General features: G+C 38.4%; 1 protein-coding gene and 1 pseudogene across 2 annotated transcripts in view; both read right to left on the bottom strand.

Annotated features, from left to right (window-relative positions):
* The window catches only part of AKAP11 (A-kinase anchoring protein 11), a 59750-nt gene extending 39034 nt beyond the window's left edge, over window positions 1-20716 (bottom strand). Inside the window, exons 1-2 of the mRNA XM_081083338.1 lie at window positions 19787-20716; window positions 19099-19204 (exon numbers count right to left, since the gene is read on the bottom strand). Coding sequence (XP_080939464.1) covers window positions 19099-19158 — 60 coding nt within the window. The 5' untranslated portion in view covers window positions 19159-19204; window positions 19787-20716. The remainder of the gene's footprint in view (window positions 1-19098; window positions 19205-19786) is intronic.
* Window positions 1729-2766, bottom strand: LOC308514666 (deoxynucleotidyltransferase terminal-interacting protein 1-like; annotated as a pseudogene). Its single transcript has one exon. The product of its transcript is annotated as a deoxynucleotidyltransferase terminal-interacting protein 1-like (transcript).
* Window positions 20717-24667: the final 3951 nt, after the last annotated feature.

The raw sequence follows: 24667 nt of genomic DNA, 5'->3' as shown, positions 1-24667 counted from the left end.
GCTATTTCCTGATCAAATAATCTGTCTCAGAGTAAATCCCTCTAATATTTACTGACCTTTAAGATAGTCTGTCTGCTACCACAATTGCCTGCCTGACTAAGGGCTTTATGTGTAACCAAAGTTGAATAAAAGGCTGGCGAGGCCTGGGCACCGGTGGAAGTCCTTCCCCTTGAGTTGGACTTGCCTGCCTGGCCCCCCAATATTTCCAAATTGTCTCTTCTCTTTCATTTGTGTGCGGCTCCTCTTCCAGATCCTGAACCCTGAACCACGCCGGAGAGAAACACAAATATACATCTGGCGCCTCAACGGGACATCTGGAAGAGAAGACTTCGCCTAGAGTGAAAAAACGAAGATTCACCGGCGAGGTGGAAAAGAATTCACTGTATAGGTGGGCACACCGTATAGGTGGGAAGATATTCACCGTACACAAAGCCCATGATCAGCTGCAGAATTCACAATCTGTAAGTAGAGTGGGAATGTTTCCTTAGCCAGGCTAATGGGGCAGGATTCGGCTTAAAAGTAAGAACCTTTATTGTAGATTTTTGATTTGCATGCTTAAGGAATTAAAGTTTCAGAAGGTAATCTCGTACAGTTTTTGCATGTTATTATAGAACATAACCCTTGGTTTCCTGAAGAAGGTACATTAGGTCTTGAATGTTGGTAAAGAGTGGGTCAAAATTTGAAAAAAGCTCATCAGCAGGGGAAAAACATGCCTCCAAACTGTTTCTCCTTGTGGAACACGGTATTTCATTTGCCAGAGACTTTTAAAGAGACTAAGGAGGATAAACCTGGCTGAATGCTCAAATAACTTATGAAATGTTAGCAAGGCTGGGACAGTATAATGATGTGCAAAATCAGCTAAATTATGTGCAGAAAGCTTATAAGCAAATTAGACTTTGTGGTTAAGCTTTTCAGTGATAATGTGTTGATGATAAAGGGCCAGTCCCTCTTCTCCCTGTAAAAGCCGGAGAAGCCTGCAGCAGCAACAGGAACCTTACTTGTTATATCGCTAAAGGAAAAAAGTGGCGGTTTTAAAAATCCCATCCCCCTGCCTTCTCACCAGAAAGATAGTTTTTCAAAGCCTTTGGTAACTTAAGACTTTAGAACATTGCTGAATAATAAAAATTATTAAATATCTAGGTATTTTAAATTAAAATGACAAAAATACTGAAATATTAACCTGAGTTTACCTCAAAAAAAAAAATCTAGAGGGTAGAATTTAATCTGTTAATTGAATATGCCTTGTATTTTATTGGAAATACATCCTTAAAATATAAATGTATTACTAATTTGAGAAATGCTAAGTATTTAACTTGCTACCTGAAATTTGAAGCTTTTAAGAATTCAAATTAAATTGGGAGAAATTATAGTTATGGTAACTAAATGCCTAAAGTATATAAATTTATTTTTGAGAAAATAATTTTTGTGTTTTCTCTGAAATATTAGGAATTCAAAATATGTTACTTATTGGTCTAATTAAAAAGGAGGATTAATTCTGTGATCCCAACCGAAATTTTTTAATACAAAAACCAGTTTAAATTTCATTAATATCTTTTAATAATTATAAAAAGTATATAATTTTTGTGTGTGTGTTTATTACAAACTGTTTAATTGCTTCTTATCCTAATGACTTTACAAATATAGAAGTACATGCCAGTCTGGGGATGCTCTGTAGTTAATCACCCCTGTGAGGCACAGCTTAATGCCGCTACTATCCATCTGGGAGCAGTCTCAGTGATGGCCTCAGCCACAGGGAAAGAGAGTCAGGAGGAAGGCTGCCTAGTGTGGCCAGGCCACCTGGCTTCAGGTCTGTGCAGGTGCTTCAACTGCATGATGCTCATTCTCTGTCCATTGAGTCTCCATGTACTTTCGCATCTTCTCAACGATCCAGGAGGGTAAGACAAAGGATTTCAGCTCCTCTAACTTCAGGTCCAGGCATCCTCTGTAATCATCGCTGGCAGCGAGGTCCTGGATGTCCTCTTCAATGAGGAGGTAGGCCATCTTCCCTCCTGTTGCCCGCATGTGATGTTGCTCGGCCAGCCAGTGCTTGTCCTGGGGATCAGCTGCGTACTTAAAGAGGTGTGGGTGCTTGATGTAGATTCTCCCTCTGGTGCCCCCCATCCCCAGGGCTTTGCTGGCTCGAGATCCTAACACAAAGGTGATAGATTCATTCAGCCAAGCTGGGTCCCACTTGGGGCCTTTGCGGCAAATTGGTTCACAGGATTTCCACACCATACCAGGGGCTGCCCGGTCATTTGACTGGATGTGCCCAGGAGGCCTTCCCTTCTTCTTTTTGGGAATGGGACTTCCTCAATGGGTACCTTCCCCTTCTGCCAACCACACTTTATCCCTGGAAGCTCATGGGTCAATCTGGGTATAACTTTTTCTCCATCTGAGAACAGTAGTTTTGCCTGCTCCAGGCAGCTGCAGCAGGCCTCCTGGATCAGCTGCTCTGCATCCACTTCTTTCCCAACGTTGTCTCACACATTCAGTGCTGCCTTCCGGAAGAACTTCATGTACTTGTTGAACACAGTCTGGATCTCCTCGTTGATGCTAGGCTGCAGCACAGCTCGGAGCAGATCCATGGAGATAGCAGGATCTGTGAAACTGGCGGCCCCTTCGCTGCACCTGCCGGTGCTTTATCATTATGTTCCAAGGATTCGTGAGAACCAGCTGCCCCACTGTGCCCACATGTCCCAGCTCTGGGCCACCCCCCTCTGCCCCACCGGGTCCCCGCGGCTGCTCGGCGTCGCCAGTGGCCCCCATGGCACCCCTGGTCCTCACAACTCCAGCCCAACTCTCAAAAGTATATAATCTTTAAATATATATCTGACAGTCTTTCCAGGTTAAATTTCAAGGCTATAACCGAGGGATGATTTTTGGAAAACTCCAAGGGCCCGGAGTGATCCAAAAAAGAATTTGTTCTCTCTTCTTAAAAGAAATATTTTACATTTAGTCAATCTAATATACTTGAAATTGCATGGAAAGCTTTAATAAAAATTAATAACTATATTTTACTTATATACATATATTTTAAATGTTATTAGGGTTTGGGCCTCTAGGAAGGGCAAAATAGAGTGACGGTATATTTCTTAGATACAGCCAAATTTTTCAGCAGCGGAAATTTAAAAGACAAAAAACTCCTAGCCGCCTGCATTTTAAATAGGCTGGAGGTGGGGCGGCATTTGTGCCTCATGGATCAAATGTATAAATTTACTTGCTTTGCTTTTTAAATAAAGATATCTACTTTAATTACTTTATAAATTAGCTTTTTAAATTATAATCAAGGTTTCATATAATTTCAGCTAAATGAAAAGCCGATATTTTTATAAACAATTAAATTCTAATAAATCCCTCTGAAAGTTACTGGGACTACTCATAATCCCTCTGTATATGCAAATAAGCCTAAAGGGATACTCTTTAAAAATGTAATTCTAAGATTAATAAAAAGGAGAAATTTAAAAATTTTGAAATCTCTTTCGCTAATATTTACAGGGTAAATTAAAGATTATTATTATTAAAATATTAAATCTGATCCTTACTAGTAGTCAACATAATGTAATGAGAGTCACTGAAATATAGCTATTCAGCTGCATGACCCTATATCCAAGCAGCAGCCCTGTAAGTTGCTTGGTGTTAAAAAGAAAGAAAAGTGTCTTTTAAAAGAAACTCTCTAAGTGTATCCTAATAATTGCTCTGGAAGGAAATAAAAAGATGTTTCCTTCAAATACATGAAAGCTGTAATTAAAAGTCAATGCTAGGCTTCATAAGCAAAATTAAGTAATTTGTGTTTTTGCCTCCCTGAGAAAACTTATGTAAAGTTATTCAAAGGCTAATAGCAGAAATGTAGTTAATGTCATTTACTGTCTATAACCTAGGACAAGTGAAGTTAAAAAATAAACCTTATTTTAGATTAATTTAAATTGGCTAATTGAAATAAATGAATATTCATAAAAACTTTGTGGTACTGGACAGAACACTGTTCCTGAAGCATTAACTACTTTTTTTTTTTTACTAATGGTTTATCTCATAGTTCAAAAACTGCTTAACATACGATGAATCCAAATTGGTTCACAGGATTTGCAATTTGCAGTCATATTTCTGTGCATAAAATGAAAATAAAAAGTTACCAAAACTGCATTGCAAAATTTCCAAAAGCCTCTTAATATTATTTAAATAAAAAGAGACGGGGGATAGTGGAATAATCCCCTGTGAGTAAATTACATCAAGAAAATTTTTTACTGTAAAAATTATTTTTCACTTGTAATGCTGAAGACAAGACACCCATGAAAACACACATTGTTTCAAAATAAGCCAAAGGAAAATGGTTTGGGCACAATGCAAAGAAAGGATCCCAAGTCTAGTTTATAGAAAAGATTCCTTTATTAACTTTTGGTCGAGAATATGTTAGTATATTTCCAGAAAACTCCTCTAAGCCTGTGTGGATTCCTGCAACAATGAATCCCAGAGAGGAACTGACAACACATGAAGACAAGAGGAGAAACCATCCAGAGATGGAAGATGGTGAAGATGCCTTGCCATGCTAGCAGTCAGCAGCTGTGCATCGCTGTAGGTTGCCCAGGACCAAACCAGAGGTTGGACCTGCATTGCCACCGTTTGCCCACCATCCAGAACTAGAATATAATTGCTGGCATGTACACATAAGAAACTGTTGGACATTGAAATTGGGACTCAAAGAACTGTTGGCCCAGAAAGAAACTTACTACAGACTGATTCCTTGGATACCTGGCAGCAATTTAAACAGGACATGACATTTGTCTCTCAGCATAACCACTATTGCTTGTCTCATTTTTGTTCTCATATGCTTATTTCTAGTCTGCAGATGCAGCATGAAGAGTCTTAAAAGGGCTCGAACCCTTCAGGCAGCATTCACCTTTCAAGAATTACTAAGGAAAAGAAACGGGGGAGATGCAGGAGGCCGCCCATTGTCTTCACTAGCAGAGAAGTGCAAACAAGGATCCCAGAACGCTGGTGAACCTTGAACCATGGCAAGGGCCTGAGTTATGCACCGATTGGCTAGTCCTGACAATGGGGACTCAAGCTATTTCCTGATCAAATAGTCTCAGAGTAAATCCTTTTAATATTTACTGATCTTTAAGACAGTCTGTCTGCTACCGCAATTGCCTGCCTGACTAAGGGCTTTATGTGTAACCAAAGTTGAATAAAAGGCTGGCGAGGCCTGGGCACCGGTGGAAGTCCTTCCTCTTGAGTTGGACTCGCCCGCCTGGACCCCCAATATTTCCAAATTATCTGTCTCTTCTCTTTCATTTGTGTGCGGCTCCTCTTCCAGATCCTGAACCCTGAACCACGCGGGACATGGGGGAACACATACACAATTATGTGTCTTTATATTGGAGATTATTATAACCTGGTCAAGCTGGCATCAGAGTGGAAAGACTAGATTACCTTTGGGAGGTTCCTGCTAAACCTAATCACAGGGCAAAACAGATGAACTCCAAATATAGAGATGTTCTACAAGACAACTGGTCCAAACTTCCAAAGACCTACTGTCACAAGAAAAGAATCTAGACCATTGAAATGGACTAAATTGGGAGAGACCACAAAGACACAATACCCAAACATACACTATGAACCTTGATTAGATCCTTAAAGACAGGCAAGGGAAAAGTAACAAAGATATTTTGAGATAATTGGAGAAATTTGTGTATAGACTGCATATTACGTGATGTTATTGAATTAATGACTTTTGAAGGGTGGTAATGATGCTCATGTTAAGAGATGTATGCTGATATATTCAGAAGAGAAGTAAAATAATATCTGCAGCTTACTCTCATATGGTTTCAGAAGGTGTGGAGGAGAGACTGTTTCCTGGCATGACCACTACTGGACCCTTGAGTTGTATTATATTAGATCCAGGCTAGAACAGAGATTGTTCCTGTAAATTCAGAAGAGAGATTGCTTCCCATAAATCCCCTCAGAGATATGACTCCATTTCCATGCTGTGCTGGCTCATGGAACAGGCTATTACCCTGCCCGGACAAGCATGAAAGGCATTTTCCCTTACTACCTGGGACCAGTCCAGTCCCTCATCCATCCTGCCCTGCTCTACATAATCCTTTAGTCCCTGCCAAGCATCACGGAGATTATCTACTTCCTCTTGCCACAGCACAAGATGAGCCTATGTTTCCTTTAATAAACTCTGTTAATTGCTGGACTAGAGTGACCCACTTCTTTCTTCGGTCTTCCTCTGCCCTCTGCTTACAGAGGGAGATTTTTCAGTCTCTGAGATTTTCCCTGGATCTGTATGTATGAGCAAAAAGGAAGTGCATATGGTCCTAAGCAATTTGGCTCAGTGGACAGAGTGTTGGCCTGTGGACCAAAAGGTCCCATGTTCGATTCTGGTCAAGGGCACATACCTTGGTTGCAGGCTCCTCCCCAGCCCAGGCCCTGATTGGGGCTCATACAGTAGGCAACCAATTGATGTGTTTCTGTCTTTCCCTCTCTCTTCCACTCTGCCAAAAAATCAATGGAAAAATATTCTCGGGTGAGGATTAAAAAAAAAAGTGCATATGTATGTGTGTGTGTATACAAAGATTGAATGATTATGGTAAAACATTAACAGGGTAAATGTAAGTGAAAAATATATGTGGGGCTCACTGTATTTTTCTTCCCCCAACTTTTCTGTGGGCTTGAAAATATTCAAAATTTTAAATGATTCTGTTTTCATTAATGAGTGGAGGTTTACAGGCTAAGATACTAACATGAACTAAGAAAAATTAAAATGTGAAATCTGAACATGAACTATCAATATAAACTCATGACACTTGAAGAAGCAATAAACATTCCTACTCCTAGTTCCCAGATTTTGGTTTCTGAATATTATTCAGAGTTCTTTAGAGGAATAGCCAATTACAGGTCTGAGAAAGAGAAAGTGGAAGGTGAAACTGGGATCAATCTGTTGCGGTACAAACAAGGAAGCAATCAAAGAATTATGAGCCTAGGACAAAAGGACATAGAGACCAGCTTGCAGGGGCTCCCAGAGGCCAAGGTTGGGGTAGTTTAAGAACTTGAAACAAATAAATGAGTGAATGAATAAGAGACCATAAATAAACAAAGGATTGGAAAATGTAGACTTTTAAAAAAAATCTATGAGTCCAGAGTAATACAAATAAACAAATGAATGAGTGAGAGGAATAAACTCACTTGCCACCACTAGAAGTGACTATTCCACTAAATCGTGAATCTGAAAATTGGTAATTAAAGGGCATTTACCCTCCCTTTATAGGAGATATCACAGTTCTTCTAAGGTAGAAGACAGAAAGCTTTTCTTTAAGAAAAATAATGTTAGCTAATAAATGTAAAAAAAAAAAAAAAAGGAAAATAGAGAAAATTTTAGAAAAATTACCATTTTGCAACTTCTAGGAAATAACAAGTTCAGGAAAGGGTCATTAAGAAATGCCAAAAATATTAGATGAAAGGTTGTTGGGGGGAGAAAAAAACAAGATATTTGCACACAACCAAATATCAGCCTATAGATTACTGCTAACTAAAAAATAGAAAATGGACAGCTTTTAAATTCGAGTCAAACAGGTATGTAGTATTATGCTTAAATACTAGGTATACAGAGTTACTACCTTACTCAACTGATCAATTTTTGCATCGCTGATCATAGGAAAACCTGAAATTCTGTCCTCAAATCACCCTATCATGTATTCTTGTCAAAAATGTTTAACCAGAATCTAACTAATCCTTTATACCTAAATTCTAGTCTATATGAAATATAGAAGAGAGATACACGAAGTATAAGATCCCATAGTACAAGACCCCGCATGGAGACAGTACAATAAGGACAAGGATTCTCTGCATGCCCAGGGAAAGCAGCATTATGACAGGAAGCAGAGTAGCTATGGTGGACAGACTGAGCCAATTTTCCAGAAAAAGGCTCAAATTACAAATTGCTGAGGCTTGAACGCATTGAGTCCAACTGTAGATCTAAGAGAATGCTAACCTTAAGACACGCAGGCATTTTTGAATTGGGAGAATGAAAGAAAAGACCTCTTGATCCAGTTCTAAGCTTCAGCTTTTGTTTTATTCTGAAGACAATAAAATCTTGAGGTTATATTTACTTTTTTTAATTATTTAAATAGAAAGAGGAAAAACTTTCAGACCAAAAGAAAATAAGTCATAACCATCAAATGCAACTTAAGGCCTAGGAGCTTACACTGAATCCAAAATGGAAGTTAAAGGAGGGATTATAAAAGACATTTTAAGGGTAATAAAGGAAATCTGAGTATGGCTAGTATTAGATATAAGGGAATTATATTTAATTTTCTTAGATGTGATCATGTATTATTATTATGTGGGAAGATGCTGTTATTCCTGGGAGAAGCATGCTCAAGTGTTCAGGAATGAAAAGACATTAAGACTTTAACTTTCAAATAGTTCTGCCAAAAAGTAAACAAACACATATATACACCAAATAAGACAAAACATTAACAACTGTTGAGTATTGGTATTTGGTATACAGATTTATGTGTTGGTATACTATGCTTTTAACTCCTCAATATGCTTGAAATTTTTCATAATTACATGTTTAAAAAAATAGAGTAGAAAGTATAGCTCTTTCTGATCTTCATAATATTTGACTACTAATAAATATTTAATGTATCTCTATTTTCAATGAAAAGTAAAATGAAATCTAGAGAATTCAAGTACACCTTTCAATTTCTGCACTAGCCAATAGGGAAGTTTTGTCATTCAGCCATACCAAAGAAAGACATCAAAAAATGGTACAAGTGTATGCATAAACAGTATGTAACATTTGAATTCACATACTTTTACCTAAAAGAGTTTCCAAGTATTCAAATGAATTCAAACCAAATTTTTATTTTGTGCCCAATGTGGGTAATGTGCTGAATAACAAAAGATATTAAAATAATAGTATGATGAGGGATTCAGAAGATGGCTGCTGAAGGGAAGGCAGACTGCAAGACAGTGTGAGAGTGAGAGAACGAAAGGAGAGTGTGTGGACATACTGAGAGTGTAAATTTGTGGGTGAGCGATAGCTATACTCCAGGGGACTGTTGGAGACTGCCGGATTGGGCTCCCCTACCCGGGCAGCCTCCACTGCTGCTGAAATCTCTCCCGGAGCAGCCAGCTCAGCCGCGTATACCGCACCATCTTGAGTGGCTGATATCGGAAGCGTATACATCCAGAAACCCTGCAACCATGGCACCCAGGGTCCGGCAACAAACCTAGGAACACCGGATCTCAAGCAGCGCGAATACTTGGACTCAGACGAGCCCTGCTCCTCCTCACGGAAAGGTCAGATTTCGCCTAGATAAAGGTGTGGTTTGTAATTCAGGTTGGAGAGAGGAATGCATGCGGGGAAGTCTGTGCCACCCAAAGTCCGCAGCCATTGGGGCCAGCGTGATCCGCGAGTGTGGAAGGGGTCCTACAGGGCTGCTGGCAGAAGGGAACTCTAAAAATCAACCCATAGCTGGATTGGGTGAAAAAAAGGCAACCTTGGATTTTGCCAGTGTGCTGGCTGCTTAGAGCCAGGGGAGAGAGGACGTGCGGAAGAGACTTTGGGAGAATTGCACACTCTGGCTCTTTTTTTTTTTTTTTCTCCTTAAATTTTTGCTTTTGATTATTAAACCCAATACATAGGATTGCCCAGTTGAGGTCACTCAGAGACTGCAGGGGAAAGTTGTTTTTGTGGAACCTGGGAATCAGAGCGGGGAGTAACGACCAAGGAACCAGCTCTGGGGCAGTCAACTCTCCCAAACCAGTATTAAGTGCGATAGGGAAAACAAAACCTAAATACTGGCTAGAGAGGGCTTATAGCCTCTGAGGTCAATCCAGAAACACTGCCACCCAGGGGCTGACCCACGAACTGACTCTTCTGTAAATACAAATAAAGGCAGACTGGGAAACAAAGAAATACTGCCTGCTTTAAAATCAGGACTATGGAGAACCAAGATGGCGGCATAAGGTACAAACCTGTACATGCTGCCCCCCAAAACATTAAAACCGCAACTATAAGACAAAACAACTATCATCCAGAACCATGGGAAAGCTGATCAAGTGGAAGTTCTACAACTAGAAGGAAAGAAAAAAGCGCACTGAGACCGAGTAGGAGGGGAGAGGCACCAAGAACAAAGGTACGGGGGAGAGTGCGAGGCTGCTGCACCTGGGTGCACGGTTTTTTCAATCAGAAGGGGACAAGCTCTCGAACGCACTGAACTCATTTACCGCAAGACGCTGGGTCCCAGGCTCCTACAGGGAGAAACTGGACTGTCTTGCAGCATGTCGGAAAGCGAAGGTGACTTTCTCACAGAGCTGCTCGCAGGGCTGTAGGGGCGCGCGGCACTCACGCGGGGTCGCTGACGACACCACTGCTGTTTGCCCCGCCCTGGGAACTCTCTGAGACCCCGCCCCACTACATCCCCTCCCAAGCTGTGCTCAGTGACACAAGAGAGGCACCTGCGCTTTTGCAGCCTAACTGCAGTGAATCAGAGAGCTCCAAAACTTCCAAACAAAGAGGAGAAATATGTTGATATTGCTGTAGCCCCTGCTGGGTGGACCCCACACACATAAGGGTGCCTCCAGCACAGACAGTGGCTCCTCGCAGTCAGCCAAAAATGCGAAGACAAAGAAACATGTCACAAATGAAAGAAATGGAGGAAAGCAAACTAATGGAGGACATAGAGTTCAGAACCACAGTTATAAGGTTACTCAAGAATCTTCTACGAACCGCCGAGGAACTTAGTGAGACCTTCAAGGATCTTAATGAGAATGCCAAAAAAATGGAAAAGGACAAGTCAGAAATTAAACATACACTGACTGAAATAAAGAATAATATACAGAGATCCAACAGCAGACGAGAGGATCCCAAGAATCAAGTCAAAGATCTGAAATACGAAGAAGCAAAAAACACCTATCCGGAAAAGCAAAACGAAAAAAGAATCCAAAAATATGAAGATAGTGTAAGGAGCCTCTGGGACAACTTCAAACGTACCAACATCCGAATTATCGGGGTGCCAGAAGAAGAGAGAGAGCAAGATACTGAAAGCCTATTTGAAGAAATAATGACAGAAAACTTCCCCTACCTGATGAAAGAAATACTTACAAGTCCAGGAAGCGCAGAGAATTCCAAACAAAAGGAATCCAAAGAGGACCACGCCAAGACACATCATAATTAAAAGGCCAAGGGCTAAAGACAAAGAGAGAATCTTAAAAGCAGCAAGAGAAAAACAGTTAGTTAGCTACAAGGGAGTACCCATATGACTGTCAGCTGATTTCTCAACAGAAACTTTGCAGGCCAGAAGGGAGTGGCAAGAAATATTCAAAGTGATGAATGCCAAGAACCTACAACCAAGATTACTTTATCCAGCAAAGCTATCATTCAGAATTGAAGGTCAGATAAAGAGCTTCACAGATAAGGAAAAGCTAAAGGAGTTCATCACCACCAAACCAGGATTATATGAAATGCTGAAGGTTATTCTTTAAGTGATAAATACCATATGATCTCACTCATTTGTGGAATATATGAACGACATAAACTGATGAACAAGGACTGATCCAGAGACGGAGAGGCACTGATTGGACTGTGGGCCCTGGAGGGAAGGTAGGTGAGGGTGGGGGTAAGGGGGAGAGAACAACCAAGTACTTATATGCAAGCATATAGGCATTACCAATGGACATGGACAATGGGGGGGGGGGAGGGCATGAGCAGGGGGCAGGGGATAACGTGGGGATAAGGACACAGATGTAATATCTTAATCAATAAAAAATATATTTTTAAAAAAATCAGGACTGTGGTTTACAATACAGAGCAACAGTGTATTGAAGGGAACTTCAACACTCTCCTGAATACCTGACAGGACTAAGGCATGCCAAACATAAGAGTAGAGGAAGTAAAGGACCTTCACTACTGCACATTTTTATTTTTTTCACCTTTTACTTAAGAAACTATTTTTTTTTCCTTTTTTCATCACCTGATTTTACCTTTTCAATTACTACATTTTTACTTTTAACCAGTATTATTACTACTACCACTTTACCTTTTTTTTTTTAAAAAAAAAGCGACATTTTATTTTCTCTTTATTTTCAGATTAGTGTTCTACATTCTATTTTCATCTTTCCATTAGCATCATTTTACTCTATCTCAACTTTACCTTTATGCCTAAACTCTCTTCCTCACTTTTCCCCTTTTGTTTTCCTGTTTCTCTTACCCCATTCCTGCTTTAGATTTTCCCTATTCCTTCTTTTCACCCCCTGTTAAAATTTCACCCTACTTATATATCTAATTTCCAACCCTGTGCTCTAAGTACATATACACCTCTCTCTTCTCTTTCTTCACTATCCAAGTTTTTTTTCTCTGTGTCGTTTTGTTGTTGTTTGCTTGCTTGTTGATGATATTGGAGTTTTCTTATGCTTGTTTGTGAGATTGTTTCGTTTTTTCTTTTTCTTTTTGTGTTGTTTTTTTGGTTGTTTTTTGCTTCTGTTTTCCCTCGCCTCGCTTGCTATTAGCTGTTTGTAGTTTGCAATCATCTCTAGGTATCTATTGCTGGAATTTGTTGGGATCAGTGACTGTTCTATTGGAGTTTTCTCCCCATATAAACAGTTTCCTCCCCTCTTCTATTTCATTCTCTTTCTTTTCTCTCTTACTTTTTATTTTCCTTTTACCAATCTCATTTTTGCACTCTTTTTTTTTCTTTCTCTATTTTTTCTTTTTTTCTTCTTCTTTCTTCCTTATCCCCTAATTCTCTTTTCTCTGGTGGTCAACTTTATTTGGGGTTATTAGTAACGTGAATACATTTGTGTTCATTGCCTTGTGCATTGTGCCTTGTTGTGTTGTATTTTGAGCCTTTAAATCAACGCGGCAGAGATAGAACTACATAACCAAACACCTGGAGAAGAGGGATCATAGGGAGACAAAGAAACAGCCTACATATGAAAGAAAAGCAGGCATCACCAGAAAAGGGAGTAAACGAAAAGGAGGCAATGGAGGCAAGCAAGCTGTCAGAAAAAAATTCAGAGAAATGGGCATAAGGTGGATGAAAAGAATGGAAGACAAATTCAATAATATGTGTAAGAACCCAGAGGAAATGAAGAACCAAGATGAAATGAAAAATGACATCATTGCTATAAAGAACTCAATAGAAAGCATCAACGGTAGACTAGAAGAAGCAGAGGACAAGCTAGGAAAAAAATATCCAAGGAGAGCAGCTTCTAGAAAAAAAAATTAAGAAGCAGGAGGAGAGCCTAAGAGAACTTTGGGACAACACAAAACAAAACAACATCCGCATAATAGGGGTGCCAGAAGGAGGAAACTGAGCAAGGAATAGAAAACCTGTTTGAAGAAATAATGACAGAAAACTTCCCTGATAGAGGGAAGAAAAAACTCACACAAATCCAAGAAGCTCACAGAGTCCCAAACAAAATGAACCGTAAAAGACCGACGCCAAGGCACATTATAATAAAATTGGCAAACACCAACGACAAAGCAAGAATCTTAAAAGCGGCCAGAGAGAGACAGAAAGTTACCTAAAAAGGCTCCCACATCATACTAGCAACTGATTTCTCAACAGAAACACATCAGGCAAGAAGGGAATGGAGCCGAAACCGGTTTGGCTCAGTGGATAGAGCGTCGGCCTGCGGACTGAAAGGTCCCAGGTTTGATTCCGGTCAAGGGCATGTATCTGGGTTGCGGGCATATCCCCAGTAGGAGATGTGCAGGAGGCAGCTGATCGATGTTTCTCTCTCATCGATGTTTCTAACTCTCTATCTCTCTCCCTTCCTCTCTGTAAAAAATCAATAAAATATATTTAAAAAAAAAAAAGAAGGGAATGGAATGAAATATACAAACTCATGCAAAGGAAGGGTTTGAATCCAAGAATACTGTACCCAGCAAAGCTAACGATCAAAATTGAGGGTGAAATCAGGAGCTTCACAGACAAAAAAGGACTACAGGAGTTTATTACCACCAAATCAGCAATGCAAGAAATGCTAAAGGGTCTGCTGTAAAAAGAAAAAATAGGAAACAAAGAAGGAACACAGAGGTAAAGAATAAAAATGGCAATAAACAAGTACCTATCAATAATAACTTTAAATGTAAATAGATTAAATGCCCCAATCAAAACACGTAGGGTAACTAAGTGGATAAGAAAACATGACCCATAAAGCTGCTGTCTACAGGAAACCCACCTCAGAAAAAAAGACGCACACAGACAGATGGTGAAGGGATGGAAAAAGGTTTTTGAGGTGAATGGAAATGAAAAAAAAAGCTGGGGTAGCAATACTTATACCTGGCAAATTAGACCTCAAAGTGAAGGACATAAAATGAGATAAGGAAGGCCACTTCATAATACTAACGGGAGCAATCCAACAAGAAGAAATAACTCTGGTAAACATATACGTACCCAATATAGGAGCACCCAAATACATAAAAAAACTTCTGGAGGAGATCAAGGGAGAGATTGACAGCAATACAATCATAGTAGGGGACTTTAACACCCCACTATCACCATTGGACAAATCCTCTAAACAAAAAATCAGCAAAGAAACATCAATCCTAAATGACTCAATAGATCAGATGGAATTAATGGTCATCTTCAGAACATTTCACCCCAAAGCCTCAGAATATACATTCTTCTCAAGTGCACATGGGTCATTTTCAAAGATAGACCATATATTGGGTCACAGGCAAAGTCTCTTCAAATTCAAGAAGATAGAAATCGTATCAAGCATCTTCTCAGATCACAATGGCATAAAACTAGAAATCAACTACAATAAAAACAATCCAAAAAAATCAAACACATGGAGACTAAATAGCATGCTATTAAACAATGACTGGGTTACCAGAGAGATCAAAGAAGAAATAAAAAACATCATGGCAACAAACGACAATGAAAACACAACAATCCAAAACCTATGGGACACAGTGAAAGCAGTCTTGAGAGGTAAGTTCATAGCTCTACAAGCCTACTGTAAAAACAAGAAACAATGATAATAAATTACCTAACCTTACAACTCAAAGAGTTAGAAAGAGAGCAACAAGAAAAGCCCAGTGTAAGCAGAAGGAAGGAAATAATAAAGATCAGAGCGGAGATAAACGAGAGAGAGACAAAAAAAAACAATACAAAAGATCAACAAAACCAAGAGCTGGTTCTTTGAAAGGATAAACAAGATTGATGAACCCCTAGCCAGGTTCACCAAGAAACAAAGAGAGAGGACCCAAATAAACAAAATCAGACATGAAAGAGGATAAGTAACAACAGACCCCACAGAAATACAAAGGATTGTTAAAAAATACTATGGACAGCTCTACTCCAACAAACTAGACAACCTGGAGGAAATGGACATATTCCTAGAAAGATACAACATTCCAAAACTCAATCAGAAAGAATCTAAAAATCTCAATAGGCCAATAACTATGGAAGAAATTGAAGCAGTCATCAAAAAGCTTCCAGCAAACAAAATCCCGGGGCCAGATGGCTTCACAAGGGAGTTTTACCAAACATTCAAGGAAGAACTAAAACCTATCCTCCTCAGACTACTACAAAAAATTCAAGAGGAAGGAACACTTCCAAGCTCATTCTATGAAACCAGCATCACCCTAATACCAAAACCAGATAAAGACAACACAATGAAAGAGAATTACCGGCCAATATCCCTCATGAATATAGATGCCAAAATACTCAACAAAATCCTAGCAAATCGGATCCAGCAGTACATCAGAAAGATCATACACCATGACCAAGTAGGATTTATCCCAGGGATGCAAGGATGGTACAATATCCGCAAATCAGTAAACGTAATACCTCACATAAACAAATTGAGAGATAAAAACCACAGAGTCATATCAATTAATGCAGAAAAAGCATTTGACAAAATCCAACACTATTTTTGATAAAAACTCTCAGCAAAGTGGGAATAGAAGGATCATACCTCAACATAATAAAAGCCATATATGACAAACCCACAGCCAACATCATATTCAATGGGCAAAAACTAAAACCATTTCCCCTAAGAACAGGAACAAGACAGGGATGCCCACTCTCACCACTCCTGTTCGACACAGTACTGGAAGTATTAGCCATTGCAATTAGACAAGAAGAAGAAATAAAAGGCATCCAAATTGTCCTTATTTGCGGATGACATGATATTGAACATAAAAAAATCCTAAATGCTCCATCAAAAAACTATTAGACTTAATAAATGAATTCGGCAATGTAGCAGGATACAAAATTAACGCCAAGAAATCTATGGCATTTCTATACACCAATAATAAAATTACAGAAAGAGAGACTAAAAAAGTAGTCCCATTTACCATCACACCAAAAAAATTAAGCTACCTAGGAATAAACTTAACTAAAGAGGTTAAAAGACCTCTACTCAGAAAACTACAGGACATTGAAAAAAGAGATAGAGGAAGATATAAACAGATGGAAGAACATACCATGTTTTTGGGTTGGTAGAATCAACATCATTAAAATGTCCATACTACCCAAAGCAATCTATAAATTCAATGCACTTCCCATTAAAATACCAATGACATATTTCACAGACTTAGAACAAACTCTCCAAAAATTCATCTGGAATAAAAAAGACCCTGAATAGCTGCAGCGATCCTGAGAAAGAAGAACAAAGTAGGCGGGATCTCAATACCAGATATCAAGCTGTATTACAAAGCCACTGTTCTCAAAACTGCCTGGTACTGGCACAAGAACAGACATATAGATCAATGGAATAGAATAGAGAACCCAGAAATCAACCTGAACCAATATGCTCAATTAATATTTGACAAAGGAGGCAAGAACATGCAGTGGAGTCAAGGCAATCTCTTCAATAAATGGTGCTGGGAAAATTGGACAGATACATGCAGGAAAATGAAACTAGACCACCAAATTACACCATACACAAAAATAAACTCAAAATGGATAAAGGACTTAAATGTAAAACGAGAAACTATAAAAATACTAGAGGAATCCAGAGGCGACAAAATCTCAGACATATGCCGAAGCAATTTCTTCACTGATACATCTCCTAGGACATTGGAAACTAAAGAGAAAATAAACAAATGGGATTACAGCAAAATAAAAAGTTTCTGCACAGCAAAAGAAACCATCAACAAAACAACAAGAAAGCCCACTGCAGGGGAGAACATATTTGCCAATGTTTTCACCGATAAGGGTTTAATCTCTAACATTCATAGGGAACTCATACAACTTAACAAAAGGAAGATAAACAATCCAATAAAAAAATGGGCAAAGGACCTAAATATACACTTTCCAAAAGAGGACATTCAGAAAGCCAAGAGACATATGAAAACATGCTCCAAGTCACTAATCATCCGAGAGATGCAAATTAAAACAACAATGAGGTATCATCTCACACCTGTCAGAATGGCTATCATCAACAAATCTACAAACGACAAGTGCTGGAGAGGATGAGGAGAAAAGGGAACACTCATGCACTGCTGGTGGGAATGCAGCCTGGTGCAGCCACTATGGAAGACAGTATGGAGTTTCCTCAAAAAGTTAAAAATGGAACTCCCATTTGACCCAGTGATCCCACTTCTAGGAGTATATCCCAAGAAACCAGAAACACCAGTCAGAAAGGATATATGCACCCCTATGTTCATAGCAGCACAATTTACCATTGCAAAGATCTGGAGGCAGCTTAAGTGCCCATCAGCAGATGAATGGATTAGAAAACTGTGGTACATCTACACAATGGAATACTATGCTGCTGTAAAAAAGAAGGAATTCTTACCATTTGCAACAGCATGGATGGAACTGGAGAGCATTATGCTAAGTGAAATAAGCAAGTCAATGAAAAGAAAACTACCACATGATCTCACTCATTTATGGATAATAAAGACCATTATAAACTGATGAGCAAAAATAGATACAGAAGCAGAGCAGCAGCATCCAACAGACTGTCAAACTACAGCAGGAAGGCTGGGGAGGGTTGGGGGGCGTGAGGGGGGTAAGAGATCAACCGAAGGACTTGTATGCATGCATATAAGCATAACCAATGGACACAAGACACTGGGGGGTAGGGGAGGCCAGGAGAATGTCAAGGGGGAAAAAAAAAGAGACATATGTAATACTCTTTGTAATACTTTAAGCAATAAAACAAAATTTTAAAAAATAATAATAGTATGAAATTTCAGTTGTGGCCTAATTCCTCATATTAGTAAATTTGAATCAAACAGGTATGTAGTATTATGCTTAAAAAACAAGGTCAGCAGCTCATTACTATATTTTGTATGCATATTTCTTAGTTCTAATTATTAATATAAAGCAATCTGTATAATTTAATTATTCGCTTAAAGCTATGGGTCCTGTTGCATATAATATGAGAAGAGTATAATACACTACAGTTTACAGAAAGTAGAAATCTGCTCACTACTGATTATCTAATACCTAGTGTAGGACCTGACCTATAAAAAACATCCAAATTTATATTTCCAGAATGAATGAATGAATGAATGAAAGCACCAATGAGAGAAGAAAGTGGCTGCTACATCCTCCATGTCCGTACAGGCAGGAAGGTGGAAGCCCTCCAGCACATCTGGACATAAGAAGTACAACCCCTGGTGGTACAGGTTCCTTGAAAAGAGAGAGAGGCAAGGACAGAGAAGTGGCGCCACAGGGCAAATTAGCCACCAAAATGCCACATGCCTCCAGTCCTTCTAGCCCAAGGGAAAGGAAGGATGGAAGGATGGATGGATGGATGGATGGATGGATGGATGGATGGATGGATGGATAGATGGTTGGATGGATGGATGAATGGATGGATGATAATACTTTGGGGTACAGCTAAAGATCTATAAGAAAATTTACACCTGATACTTATATTGCTAAAAAGATGATAGAAAACTATCTGCTGAGAAGAAATGGGGAGGCACTGTGATCTTTAGGAAATAAGGTTCATTATCTTCATGATTTCCTATCACTACTGTCATATATTTCAATCTTTGCAGTATTTCAATGTTACTCATTTCAATGAGTAATTGAAACAAGAATATCACAGCTGCTTAACAAAAAAAATCAACATTTTTACTAAACTATCACTAAAAGTAATGTAATATAGAGAACTTACTTTTCTGACAGATGCTCTAGTCTTCATGTGACTGTTTCTGAAAGTCTGGAAGGTTGCCATAACTATATTGCTGCTGTATGTGATGAAGAGTTAATCCATAAAATACCTAAAGAACACATAAAAGAAAACAATTTATTAACTTTAGTGACTCAGGGAAGCATTTTGCCCTAAAATAACTTCTAAAATAGTTTTGAATAAAAACATAAACAAAAATTCTGAGCCATCAAATTTTTACTTAGCAATTCCAACAAGAATAGTTGAAAGATATGTTAATATCAGTACCTTAATATGATACCACATTATTACAAAAATTTTATGTTCAAGGTTATTATAAAGTAGTTTATCATTCAATCTCGCTGCCCTTTTTATTGCAAAGAAAAATATTTGAAAGCCTCAATAAGTATTTGAAAAACCTTTTAAAATCTAAAATAGAGAATATCACAAAAAGATTACAGCCTTCTTGTCTCCTAAAAGTCACTCTATCCTCATAGCAACTGTGAATGCTCTAAAGACATTCTTACTTTTTGAGCAGATAAGTTTGATAATATACAAATAAAAATGTGAAATCTGTACATATCAAATTAAAATCAAATAAACAAAAACAAATTCTTTATATAGTAATCTTAACAGCATACCAATGACTAGAGTTCAAAAAAACATCCAAATTCAATGATGAATAGTACTTAACCCCTAGAGTGCCGGGGAACGCGATCGCACTCCTCCTGTCTTTCGCCAAAAGTCCCGGGAGCGCTATCAAAGCTGCGAAATGGCGTCCAGTTCTAAGTCTGCTTTTATTAGTGATGATGATCTTGCTAAATATGTCGATGTAGTAAAGGTTTCCTTAAGTTTTTGAATATGTAACTCCATTTACTTGCGATTCATAATTTTTTTTCCTAAACTGCTGTAAAATCAGCAAAAATGCCTTGGCAATTTTAGCATAGTTCCTAGGATATTGGTTAGCACTCAAAGGGTTAAAACACATGCGTGCACATGTGTGCACACAGATACAAAGCCCTTGGGAGACACTCTAAAATTAAGTCTTAATTTTTTAACCAATGCTTTAATAAAATACCTTTGAGAGCTTAAATCAACTCAGCATTAATCACTCAATATCAACATCTGACCAGAGTAACTTGGTCATTCAACATTTACTTGCATTAGATGCTATGGATACAGGGGAGAACAGCCAGGAAAATGTTTTATTATAGTAAAGGGTGGGAATGAGAAGTGAATTCTAAATCACTAAATAACTAAAAAATTTGAGTCAATAAAGATTTAATGGTTAATTAGTTTCAATCAAACTTGTCTTATAAAAATTACCTAACTGCCCTGGCCAGGTGGCTCATTTAGTTGGCACATATTCCATACACCAAAAGGTTTTGGGTTCAATTCCCAGTCAGGGCACACACTCAGGTTTTGGGTTCGATCCCCAGTTGAAGATGTTTCTGTCTCTCTACTTTCCTCCTGCTCTCTAAAAAAAACCTCAATGACCATATCCTGAGATGAGGACTGGAAAAAAAAAAACAACCTCGTAGAAATTTTAAAGACATTCAGTTATTAATATTAATTTTATTATAAAGAGACTTATATGAAAAACCAGACTTCAATCTAGTCCCATTAGAACTGCAAAAAACACTAAATTTTAGCGGAGTTCTAATTTTATATTCTTGTACTATAGACATAAAGATGAAGTGTGTGTGTGCCCCCACACATCCACCTTCCTTTGCAGTAGTTCTCAACCTGTGGGTCGCGACCCCTTTGGCAGTCAAATGACCTTCACAGGGGTCGTCTAAGACCATTCTGCATATCAGATATTTACATCACGATTCATAACAGTAGCAACATTACAGTTAGGAAGTATCAACGAAAATAATTTTATGGTTGGGTCACAACATGAGGAACTATATTTAAAGGGCCAGAAGGTTGAGAACCACTGCTTTAGAGATTACTAGATTCTAATTGTCAGACAAAGAACTATGATTACATACTATTCTGAACTAAGATAAATCCTAGTGGTCTAACAATAAAATTTGATCAATGACTGGAACTGAAGTAGGACTGCAAGAAAGGAAACAGAGGTCCCCAAAACACATGATAAAGAGAGATACACTGAAAGGGTGAGGGCTATGCCCTCCATCTTACTCCGGATCCTCCATATTTAGGCAGCAGCCATCAGCCATGTGCTCAGCAAGGAGCTTCTTCCCGGAAGCCCAAGCCTCTGCTCTTTAAACTAACCAATGACAATCAAGGGACGTGCGCGCCATAGACACAACCACATCCTGTATAACAAGACCCCGACTTGCACCTGGCCAATCGGCAGGGCCCACAGTCATCTCTTCTCCCTTTACTCCAACCCCCCCTATTAAACCCCTCTTCCCACCGGGCTAGCTCTCTCATCTCGCCGCTGCGTCGGTAAAGAGGCTGGGAGCCAAACCCGGGTTTGAATAAAGACTCTTTGCTTTTGCATCGGACTCGGCTGGCTCCCTGGTGGTGGTCTTTTGGGGATCTTGAAATCTGGGCATAACAACACCAGGATTCAGAAAAGTACCATTTGTGTTCCTGTTGTACCTCTCATTAGCTTTGCTTCCTTTAGGTAAATTGCAGTATCTCTGGATCTGTTTCCTCAATATATATATTACCTCACTTACCCAGAAAGTTTATTATGGGAATCAAATGAAAAATAACTTATAGGAGGCACTTTGGAAATTATTAAACATAGGTAAAATAAAAATTAAAATATTTATGGGGCAAAATGAACAAGAGGACCAAAATTATCAAAACAAGGTGTAAATATAAAGACTTATGTGGCCAAAACAAGAAAATAATCCTTTTATTTATCCCAGTCCAACTCACTCCCCTCCTCACCCCAGAGCTCTCTTCAACTGCCAGAAGCCCTTAGGCCAATGGACTTGCCTCAAACTTCACGTAAAAGATGTAATATAGAGGCCAACACAAGGGTTTCAGAAAACTCTCAAATTCAGCTCCCAAGTAAACTGACACCACCCTTCTGGAGGGCAATTTTGAAATGCATATTAAAACCCTGAAAATATTCCTACCCTATGACACAACAATTCTACTTCTGGGAATCAGCAAAGGAAACGATGATTCTGGAGCATCTATGATTCTAACTAAAGTTTATAAAGCACCAAGTGCTTTGCTGAGATTATTAAGTTAATATCTCATTTAATTCTTAGGACTGAATGAGTAGTATTCCAATTTTATAATGAGAAAAACAGGCAAGTGGAAATTAAGCAATTCATCCAAGCCCACACAGCAAGCAGTAGAGTGAGGACTCAAATCCAAATCTTCAAACTCTAACAACCAGGCATAAAGGTTTGAAAAGCTGTTCATCACACTTTATCATAGAGAAAAATAAGCAGCACTCAAGATGCCAGAAAAAAGGGAGTAACTGAATAAATTGTCATGCATTCCTGAGATGGTAATGGCAGCCTTTTAAAAACAATGAGGAAGGGCAGACAGGAGAGGCACACAAAACATCTTTACTTTCTCTGACTCCTGAAAGGGTGGAGTCGGAAAAAGAGATGGGAAAAAGCAATAACCTTTGCAGCTGCTGACAAGAGGCAATATGAGCAAAGATTAAACACTAAATCATTGGAGGGGAAAAAAACTGACCAATTATCTACATGAGCTGCTCACCTGAAGGTGCGACATGCCACGCCCACCTCAGGGCAGAAGAAAGAGTTCTAATGAGCTTGTGGGGAGGCCTGTGGTACTCTCAGACAACATCCCAGATCTGACATCTTTAGCTACCCCAGTTCACTCTACCTACAATATTCCTGAGTAGCAAACCTAGATAGAACACTCTTTTCAAAACAAAATAGAATCCAATACAGACCTTTAAAGAAAAATTTAAAAAATAAATAAAACCAATATAAGAAGGAATATACTAAAGAAAGAAAGAAAAAAAAATCCAGACAAATATAATCATGCCACCCAAAATTCACATTATTTATTTTCAGGATAATACCTCAGAATTTATATTAATAAACAAGAAACTAAATTTAATTTCACATCTACACTTTTCTTCACTCATTAAAAAAACACAATTATGAACCCTACTCCTTCACTGTGTATATCTTAAACATAAGTAAAACATCTCACAAAGAAAAAAAATCTGTCAGAGAATATCTAGGCAATGGTCCATAAAAGTGGACCTAACATGAGATTAAATGACTTGCACTCTGGTAAAGAAAAAACAATCACTTTGGAAATGATGCCAAGACAGATGGGGAGAAAGAGTAACAGCAGCATTTCTTCACTATCTTATATGATTAGAGTGTATGCAGTTTTAGGCAGATTTCATAAGAGGAGCAAAAATACAGTATTTTTTCCTGAGGACACTTCTGTATTAAAATAATAAACTTTTCATTTAAAGTTTGTTTGTTTTTTTGCTCTGTGACATATTCTGGGTGAATAAACAAGAGTCCTAAACAGGAAAATACTAATTGTGTTGCTCTATAGTCAAAGAAATGAAAGTGAACCAAAGTCATTTTTTTAAAAAGCAGATCCGAGACAAGAAAGTACAGACAGACAAGGGAAACAAGTCAAAAGTGAGCTGCCAGAGCTCAGGAAAGACACAGGATATAAAAACAGTAACATGAAATCCTTTAGAAACAGCAAAAAGCAGAACACACATTGTTTAAAACACTGGAACACCAAGGAAGTTTTAAGAAATATCACAAAATATAAAAGATAACAAATGAAAGCAATTAAAGAAACAACTATAAAAGGTACAGAAAACAGTATAGGACACTCTGAATAAGTTACACCTATCCTTTGATCCTGCAATTTCACATCTTATCCTACATATATACTTACAAAAATTCACAAAGATATATGTGAAAGAATATTAAAACAAAATAAGATAAAACATCAAAAAGAATCTATAAGTCCATCAATTAAAATAAATTATAATATATTCATATTATTACCCAGCTGTTGGAAATGGTTATATCAATACATATTGATATGACAGCATGTCCACAAAATATTAATAGAAAAGACAAGTTACAGAACAGTGTAAATAGTGTGCTCTCTACTTGTGATTAAAAAAAAAATTTACAAACACAACTCCGACACACCTATGTATGTGTATGCACACACATAGGAAAAGTGACAGATACAGACTAAATTCATGATAGTGGTCACTCATGACAATTAAGTTGTTTTTTTAAATGTTATAAAATGTCATATAACATGGGAAGACTAGTGTCCCAGTGCACGAATTCATGCACATTGAAAGGAAATTAATTAGAAGAAATATTTTCATATCACTATTCACATCTTGCTAATGAAAAGAAAATAGGATTCTACCGAGTCTCCTATCTACCTACTCCAGGACTTCTGTGAGGATCAAATGAGATGAGGTACGGGAAAACGTTTCACAAACATTTGGTTAAACTGTAAAATGTTTGCATCTGGCTATAAAGCCAGTCGGGTTCCTGGGATAAAAAAATTCCAAGGACGCTAGTCTCTAGGGAGAGAAAGCCAGGTGTTGCTACGTGACATCATTACCTGATGCCCACAGCAACTGTTTCCGGGCTGGGCT

Source organism: Myotis nattereri, assembly GCF_964212035.1.
Source record: "Myotis nattereri genome assembly, chromosome: 2".
NCBI lineage: Eukaryota > Metazoa > Chordata > Mammalia > Chiroptera > Vespertilionidae > Myotis > Myotis nattereri.
The sequence above is the reverse complement of the archived record's forward strand: the minus strand, read 5'-3'. Positions and strand labels throughout refer to the sequence as shown.